A 9499-nucleotide genomic window follows, 5' to 3' on the forward strand; every position below is an offset into this window, starting at 1 on the left:
CGTAGTAGAAAGGGAGGGCAATTAATGGTGGTGGGAGTTTCTTTGTAAGGGGGTAGCTGCTGTTTTAAATAAAGTGCTTTCTTTCAAGCAATGCTGGTGAGAAATTTGCACATGAGAAAGAATGTGGTGTCTGTCTCTACATGCTCTGACTAGTTGCCGATGAAAGCCAGGGGTTGTTAAAGGTACTTTCAGAAGTGTCTCCATTGTGATGTCAAGTAAAAAGTTCTTGTTAAAATTCTAGTGTAGTGTTGCTTGTTGAGTAGAGCATAGTCACATATTGCTGCATTTTTTGGTTTTTGTCTTACCTTACAGTTGCTTCCCTTTAACAATATGCTTCTCTCATTTTTGTCTTACTACTTATATCAGTTTTCCTGTCACTGTTTGTGCCCATTTTTTGTTCTCCCAAGTGGATTAGATTTAATATATAATAATAATAATAATATAATATTAATAATAATTTGTATACCGCCCTCTCTGGCAAACCAATTGTGGTTCCCTACCGCCCCCAAATATTTCACAGATATGTGAACCAGGACACCAATATGACCAAGCAGCTTCATAGTTGGTCAGATGGATAGAAGTTATTGATGGGTAAGGCAGGCTGTTAACAGTTTGCTTTTCCTCAGCCTGCTGGGAGGGACAAAGACTCAGCCGTCATCTCTCCCTTGGACTGAGTTTACGAGGGCCCAGTCTACTTTGACCCAGTTTGCAAGCAGTTTAAGTCAGTTAAGACTGAGGGGAGAAGTGGAAGGAGGGGGAGAAACTGGGTACTTTCAGAAGCAGAAAAAATTGAGTGACAGAGGAGTAATTTTCCCCTGCCAAGTAGGACAGTTAGAAGGTATGAGTTCCCAAAAGGTGTCTCAAATCTTATCTTCCTCCACATCCGCTGCCTTTATGAAGGTAGGAAAGGAATATAGAAAACACAAATGAAAAAACAACTTCTTTTTACCTAAAAACCACCTCCTAGGAATTTCCAAGTCCTCCAGTGCAAATCTGTGGCAACATCTGCCAGAAATTGATCATACAATCATGCTGGGACCTACAAGCCAAAGAAGTGTTTTCGTGGAACTTTTAAAGTTCTCCATCATGGTCATCGTCCCACAGATTTTGCTGGAGGACCTAGAGATTCCTTAAGAGAACATCCTGATCAAAAACGCAAATAACCAAATCACACTACTTGTGTTTTCCCCCTTATTTAAAATTCAGAATTAAAGCTAGTACTTGAAAGTAATCTAGAGGTTTTTTTGATGAAATGTTTCGGTCCCTTTGTCACTTTGTGAAAATAATGTTATTTCTTTTCAATGTGGATTGGATAGTTTTCATGTGAGGACCTTCTAGAGTTTGTTATTCTGGTGTTTATATGTTTAATTTTTTAAAATAAATCTAAAACTCATAAATTAAATATTTTAAGTATTTACTTATAAAATCACTCAGTCATGTATTTTGTTCACTTTATAGATTAAATAATGCACCAGTTCAGGGATATACAGATGACGTTGGTAATAAAACCACCATAAGAATGACGTATCCAGAAGGCGCTCCCTTATCTCAACATGAATATTATCCAGATGGTTTGTTTGTTGCAGTTCTGTTTAAAAGTGTTGATTTTGGTTGGATTCAAGCCATGGTTAAAAATGAAACATTGGTAAGTAAAACCAGTAAACATTTCAATACACGTGTGCTTTTATATTACTCGTATAATTCCTAAGTTCCAGATCATTTTACTTTATGTGTATTTACCACATATAATTTCTATTTGAAATGTACGTAGACTTTTAAAAGTTATAGTTAGCAAGGCTGTCAAAGTCAGTGTGATTTCTCTGCCTGTTCAGAATGCTTGGAAAGCTACATAATAAACCACTAGCATGTTTGTTCAGTTTCATGGTAAGCACTCTGTGGTTTACCTAAGGGACATGATTGGGATAGATCAGTAGAGTTAGGAATTGTGGGAGAGGACAATGTGAAAATACAACAAAAAACAAATCTCAGAGGGTCAGTTGCATTGCTCTACAGAGAAGAGGGTTGTTTTTTTTTTTACCAGAAAGCTGGTATGTTCTGCTCTACAAAAATGAATATCCTTTAATACTTTTCTCCCAGCAGAGTTTGACATATCAGTTTTGTTTTCAAGTATCTGCATCCAACACTCAATGTATTGTAAGCCACCCTAAGATAGATTGAAAGCAGCTTGACATTATAGGCAGGCAGATTAAAAGGGAAAAGTGGATGCCTGCAGAGAAAAATTGAAGAAGTTCTGAAGTTAAAATTGAACTTTCTGATAACCTGTTTGGCACTGGAAGTGTTCAGTAGAAAACCTGGAAATTTTCCTCTGTTTTATATTTTAAGTCTTATAAATTTTTTGAAGGTTTTTTGTCTTGCTCTTTGGGTCAATATGGAAATGTTTATAAGCACTGATCAGTTTATTAATAAAATATTCTGATTTATTGCATTGTCATTAGTGTTATAATTTGAAAGGTCTAATTTACAGTGAAGATTCCACATCTGAAGGAAAACATGTATGCACAGCTAGAGTGGTATCACCATTAGCAGAATGCCACTCTTTCCCAGATCAAGCTTGATTGCATTGTTTACTACAGGCATGCTGCTGGAACCCAACACTGAAAATCTGTCTTTCTCCAGCCCTCCTTCACCATCCTCCCAATACCAATGCAGGAAAATAAAATAAAATAAAACAAAATTAAATTAAATTAAATTTTAAAAAATAAGAAAAAAAATCCAGCTAGATAGTAGACAGTGAAGGGCTTGGATCTGGTAAAAAGACTTTGTAGAAAGGAATTTCTTTATTAGATTATTTGTTAATTGAAGTATGCCTGTATATCTACAATTCTGGTTAATATTCATGAATGCTTATGCCAACCTGGGGGTCGCCAGAGACCCCTCTCAGAGCACCACTTCCCAAACAAAGGGACTCCAAGCTAAGCTCATTAAAGCAGCAGCCACCTCCAGGCTCCTTGGTTGTTTAGCAACTGCCCACAGCGTCGTAGAGCTCTGCAAAAAAGGGAGAGAGACAGCACAACCAATGAGTTCCAGTTTCAGTTTGAACCACTACCCCTCTATGATGGGGCGTGGACAGATTTCCTCAGAGGAGGCTGGCCATCCTCTGAGGCTGAGAGAGTGTGGCTTCTTGCCCAAGGCTCAAGGCAAATCTATCATGGGGATTTCTGAACAGGTTTCTTCAGAGGGGCTTTGCCATTGTCATTCTCTGAGGCTGTTTTTGTGATTAATCACTATGCTTTACTTATGTTTAATTTGTAAGGATGAAACGATTCATAACAGTAGCAAAATTAAAATTATGAAGTAGCAACAAAAATAATGTTATGGTTGGGGGTCACCATAACATGAGGAACTGTATTAAAGGGTTGTGGCATTAGAAAGGTTGGGAACCACTGGCCATGATAAAATAGTTAGTTATTAAGGTGACATAGCATTTTTTGTGATGTTTGTGCTACAGCAAACTAATACGGCTGCCCCTTTTGAATTTGGTATAACTATTTACATTGTACAGCTATGAACTACAAGCACTCAGTCCATTTGGCTCAGAGCTAAATTGGCGAGTGTTTAAGTATGGCTTTTATGTTGTTTCTGGATGGCACTGCACTATCCTTCCTGGTTTTTAAGGCCTTTGCAATTGATACTGTAGTGTGCTGGTAAACAAATGTGAAAAAATAGCTATATGTAGCCATTTTGCTTATCCACTCTCAATGTGAGAATTTAACAATCTCATGTATTAACATAATAAAGTAAACGTTTTTATTCAGGTGATAATTGTGGACATCTTTATATTTTATTAAATGGAGCATCTGAGTGATCCGATCAGCATAGTCCTCAGCAGAAATAACTTTTAATTAGATGACAGTGCAGTACGTATAGATTTTTTTTCTTTTAGAAAAAACTTTTTCCAGTTTTATTTACAGGCAAATTGTAATATCTGAAAGCAACTACAACCGTCTCTCCATTTTCACAGACTTCAAATCTGCATTCTTGGTCCTTCACAGACTGGCAAGCGGGGAGGGTTAAAATGGAGCACATGCCTGAAGCACACACAGTCTTTCAAGCCAATGGAGCTTGAATATTTGCGACTTTCCATTTCGGGGAGGGGGGGCAGAAACGGGTCTCCCACGAAAATGTAGGGATGACTGTAAACTGTATTGGATGTTATGATAGCCCTAGGCCAGTTGGAGTGCCATTCACAAGATATATATGATCCCCCAATGCCACTTTTGAGTCCCTCAGGGCCCCCTGGCACACTTGGGTTTTTTCCAAGCCATTCACCCACGCACCATGCCTTGTAGTGAAATTTCATCACATTTTAGGTCTCATGGGCTGTTCTGGACTCAGGTCAATACTTTATTTTGAAGTAGAAGTTATACTTCAAGATCATTTTTTGGAAGAAAAAAATATTCTCAGCTTGCCTCCATGCTTCCTAGGGGCGATGGGGTCATATATTTATATAGACGATTTAAATGGGGGATTTTTAAAATGTACCAGGATGCGTACCATTATGAACTGTATGAATTAAAATAAATTCCAGATTTCATGATTATTTCTGTTTTTTTCATTTAGTCACTGTGGATGCGATTGTTCTTTTGGAAGCAGGTGGCTGAGAAAATACCTGTGATGCCTAAACAATTTCGCATCTTGAACCCAACAATCATTAAAGAGACTGCTTTGGATATTCTGGAGTACCCAGCACCTCGACCAAAGTTTTGGGGATGGGATAAGGTGTGTATCTCTTTTATGGGTGAAGCTGCTTTCATTTTTTTCCTGTGACCATTCAAATACTATAAAATACCATTTGTAATTATTTCAGTTTCTAAAATAATATAAGGATGCCATGCTTCTTTGTATCTGGGGACTGCTATATTGGGAGTTATGTTGATTTTCTTTAATCTTTATCTGATAAGACGTGGAATGATTATAGCATCAGGAATGAAATGTTTCAATGATTTGGTAAGATTGAAATGGCTTAATTTCATTCTTGATTTCACTCTCCACTGAATTAAACCATTTCATACTCCACTAGGTTGAATTTTGGCATAGAAAATTTGAAAACTCACTAACAGTCTATACATGTTAAGTTAGCTATGTATGTTTAGAAGGGAGCACATTTCCATGAGGTTCTGACCGACATGCACCTCCCACATACTGTTTGTCTCCAGAGGTATCACTTACTGCAAACACCACCTGTGGAGGCAAGTAACATCCAGGGGATTTTAGGTGATCTTCAGTGGAAAACAGGTAAAAGGCCCAATCAGGATTGTTGTCTGGATTGTAGCTCACACCAATGTTGTGCTTTGTTTGGAAGAAAATAAGGTGGGATAAGATCATAGCCATCATCAAATATTTGAAGGGCTGCTATGAAGGAGGTGGAGTCAGCTTTTTTTCTGATGCTCAGGAGGCAGGATCCAAGCCAATGGATTCAAATTAAAATAATGGAGATGCTGACTAAGTATTAGGAAAACCTTCAGATAGTAAGAGGTGTTTGATAGTGGAATGGTCTACCCCAGTGGTGGTAGACTTGCCTTCATTTGGAGGTATTTAAACAGAGGTTGGTTATTCATCTCTCAAGAAGTCAGTAGCTATGTATCTCTAAGCTTGAGGGTTCCTTGTTTATCATGGAAAAAGGAATTGCAGCACTGGAAGAGTTGTATCATCAACTGCAAAAAAAGGGAGGAAAACAAAAAAAGTGTTTTGGAACTAGATGGAAAAGTGCTGTGGTTGCCTAAGAAATGTCTTCTGTCCATTATGATGCTATGCTACAGGATCATAAAATCAGATGCACATTCTCCATTTCTCCTTTAAAAATAAAACCTAATAAGAAACATCATGTGTGATACAGGTCCATGTAACGCTGTGACTGCAAGAGTTTGGGCAAGAGATGTAATGATGTGTTAATTCCTTCTAAACTGTTTTATTCTGTGGAATATATTTGCTAGAAATTTAATCATTTTCAGAATACAGTAGCAGTGTTCAATTCAGCATCTATTCTAATTTTGGAATGCCATTTTTACCCCTTTTAGAATGTACCTACTATTGGAGTGACAGCAGTTGTTCTGGCTACACATTTATGTGATGAAGTGAGTTTAGCTGGATTTGGATATGATCTTAGTCAACCCAACACACCGTTGCATTATTATGATAATCTTTGCATGGCTGCCATGAATGGACAAACAATGCACAATGTTACTACAGAAACAAAATTTCTCCAGAAACTGATAAAAGAGGGAGTTGTGACAGACCTCAGTGGAGGAATATTTTGCACCTTCTGCAAGAAGTCCAGCTAATGATTGAAACTGAGCCTAGAGACTGGATTCTGCATGTTCCTTGTGGATTTCTCCTTTCCAAAGGAGGCTCTCTCAGTGTTTTCATCATGCCCTAAAGAACCCCTGATCTCCATGTTTAGCACATTGAGTTGACAGTGTTTTATGTAGTGCTTTCCACAAGAATTTTGTTGGTAAAGGACATTTCATTAATGTGTATTTGATGGCTGGAGCAGTTTTCATAAGCTATTTTGATTTTATAGGTCATTAGGCTTTGATACATGCTACCCAACCCAAACAAAGAAAAAAAAATCTCAAATGGTTCTTCATGCTAATATATATGTTTTTATTTGAGAATATGAAAAATGAGTTATTTAAGTAACATATTTTGGAGAAAGAGGTTACATCCATAAGTTCCAAAAGTTTACTTTTCGTGTTGTTTGTGCATGAACCTTTTCAGCAGCAAAGCCAAAGGACTGCAAAGCACCTTTTCATTGATATGGCTAGGAAGTGCAATATCCACTTCCAGTTTTGAGGCTGGGCCTTTAATAATTGTCAGTTGTGGACAGGTGCTATGTTAAATCCAATCTACTGACTCTCCTGAAACAAGCAGATAAAAATTATTATTGTGAGTTTATAACAATATTGCATGCTGCATTACATGCTGCATCTGCAAAGTATAAAATTACCTTACTTCTTTTCATTGGGGAAACAACCCTGTGGTTGCTAATCAATATAAAATAACCCCCTTCCACCACTGGAAAACATTTTTTCTAGCTCTGTCTGCATCTGGTTGTTTTAAAACATTATTTATTTTTAAAAAAAAGTTCTCTCCAAAACTGATGCATTCTGACTGGCAAAGAATAGTACATCACAAATGCAAAAGAATGCAGGTGTCGTGTTCTTGCTTTTTTGATCTTTGTAGCATCTGAAGGAGAACTCTGTCCACTTTCCTCTTATTATATGCATATGTTTTTAATGTATTGTAATGTCAGGAAGAGATACACAATGGAAAGAAATGGTTTCTAACAGCAGGAGACTGGCTAAATTACTAGAGACAAGTCAGACCTGCAGCAGAATACTGCAGCATTTATGTGCACACCAGGAATGCTGCTGTTCAGGATTCCAGTCACTCAGGCATATCCTTCACCAGGATGCTTTATAGGCTATTTGATAGTCTAGTAGCTGGAATGACAGAAGCCCAGATGAAAAGTATGATGAAAGTAGGTCTGAGGACCAAAAATAGATTAGACTCCCCCTTATGCCACATTGCAAACTGAGAGGGCTTTTGAAAGCAGTTTGTTATTTGACATGGAAACCTATTTAAGAGCGTCAAAACTTCAAGGTGGCTAAGGCAAACTCTTTGCAAGAGCCTAAGTTAATTTTTGGACCCCAGCTAGGCCAAATTACAGAAAACATTTCTCTTAGAGCCTAACTAGACATATCAGGGCAGCCACATACATAAAACAGATAAGGTTAGCCGGTTCTTTGCACAAAGTGGAGTGTGCAGAGGAAATGAGATTAAAACCTCTCTTCCTACTGTGGTCTGTAGCAGTTTTCCTGTTGGTTAATTCTAAGTGTTACTGGAGCTATGAAGATGGGACATTGCTTCAGGCAGAGAATAGCTGTTCTGTGATGTTGAGCTAGCTTTTGATAGCTCTGTCTGCAGGAATAATAGATAAACCAGTGTTTTTTTTAAAAAAAATAGCTTAATGGATCAAAAATTCTACTTTCTTTATTGATACTATAAGGAGATGATAAAGGTCCAAAACACACTGCAGAAATAATCCAATTTGAGACTGCTTTAACTGTCCTGGCTCAGTGCTAGGGAATCTTGGGAATTGTAGTTTAGTGGGACACCAGAGCGCTCTGAACAGAGAAGGCTCAATGTCTCACAAAACTACACTTCTCAGGAGTTCTTAGCATTGAACCAGGACAGTTAAAGTGATGTAAAACTGGATTATCTCTGCAGTGTAGATGCAGTCTCACCTCTGATACTGCCAGCTGCTTTGCTCTGCTCTCTGTGCTTCAGACATGCTGTCAACATTTTCATTTTAAAGCAGCCTGTGCACAAACTGGATTGTTTTTGCAGTGTGTTTTGGACCAAAGACACATACTTTCCCAAAATATCTAGAGAATAATAAATTGTATATTATTTCCTAGAATAGGGAACTTGGTAAAGTTCCATATACTTAAGTTATTTGCAAGATACCCATTAGCCAGTAAACAAAGTGGGGGAAATACTCAAATGTTTTGAAAAGACCTTCAGTTTCTTAGAACTGGGGGAAAGGTGTAAGAAAACACTAGAGGAAGTCATCAGTTTGTCTCCACAGAGAATGTCCAAATTTAAAATACAAATTCCTGTCATTGGTTTCTTGTTTTAGTCCTCCCAAATCATATTGTGCTACTAAAATCCTGACCTTTTTTTTTCCTGCTCACAAATTGTGCCAATGGTGGGAATCTCTTGAATTTAGGCAAAGTTTGAGACCTATAATATTATGGAATCTATTCATAAAAGGGGGAAAAAAATAAGATCAACTTGATACCGGTTGAATACATAATATTAAGACATGCAGAGGGAAGAAAAAAGAAATGGAAGCAAGGAACGAGAAGACAATAGAATATTCAAGTACTTACAAGCTCATAGTATGTGGCATGCCATAAATTCAAACAAGCAACCACAAACTTTCCCTTGTGTTACATGGGGAAATTCAAGAAGGGGAAAAAGGAAAATGAGTTTAAATCTTTCTTACTGGGCTGTTTTTGTGGCCATTCGAGGGGGGGGGGTGCTTTGGGCAGAAATGCCCACCTACAGTACATTGGGTCAGTCAGGGGACAAAATTATAATTTTTTTGCTGATCCTCTCAAAGTCTCCTGGGCTCCAAATGTGCCCCCCTTGCCTCCCATAGTTGCCCACTCAAAACATACACAATATATTTTGCACAATTTATATCCTGTTCCTTATAGCATAAATCTGTGTTTATGGGGCAGCTAACAAAGTAAGAAGCAATAAAAGGTACAATAAAGTATAGAAATCACAACAAATAATCATAGTAACTGTATATTCATGCAGACTAGTTGAATATGCTAAGAGCAATTTGTAGGCATGGAAAACAAACAAAAAAAAAGCAATAATAACTAACTTTCTTACCCACCTCTCCCCATGGATCATGACCAAGGACAACAACGATGGACAGGCAGCATCAGTTAAAACACACCTC

General features: G+C 37.7%; 1 protein-coding gene across 1 annotated transcript; it reads left to right on the forward strand.

Annotated features, from left to right (window-relative positions):
* The first annotated feature begins 1233 nt into the window (after positions 1–1233).
* On the forward strand, positions 1234–7972 carry ST3GAL5 (ST3 beta-galactoside alpha-2,3-sialyltransferase 5). Its single transcript, XM_042456597.1, has 3 exons — positions 1234–1645; positions 4582–4740; positions 6039–7972. The coding sequence occupies exons 1-3, from the start codon at positions 1520–1522 to the stop codon at positions 6300–6302; spliced, it is 549 nt and encodes a 182-aa protein (XP_042312531.1). The 5' UTR covers positions 1234–1519; the 3' UTR covers positions 6303–7972.
* Positions 7973–9499: the final 1527 nt, after the last annotated feature.

Source organism: Sceloporus undulatus, chromosome 3 (genome assembly GCF_019175285.1).
Source record: "Sceloporus undulatus isolate JIND9_A2432 ecotype Alabama chromosome 3, SceUnd_v1.1, whole genome shotgun sequence".
NCBI lineage: Eukaryota > Metazoa > Chordata > Lepidosauria > Squamata > Phrynosomatidae > Sceloporus > Sceloporus undulatus.

What these genes read in the sequence shown, in the direction of transcription:
- ST3GAL5 (XM_042456597.1), top strand. Translation starts at nt 1,520, where the DNA reads ATGACGTATCCAGAAGGCGCTCCCTTATCTCAACATGAATATTATCCA. An exon ending in TGGTTAAAAATGAAACATTG is followed by an intron (nt 1,646 to 4,581) that starts GTAAGTAAAACC and finishes TTTTTCATTTAG; the next exon opens with TCACTGTGGATGCGATTGTT. An exon ending in AGTTTTGGGGATGGGATAAG is followed by an intron (nt 4,741 to 6,038) that starts GTGTGTATCTCT and finishes TACCCCTTTTAG; the next exon opens with AATGTACCTACTATTGGAGT.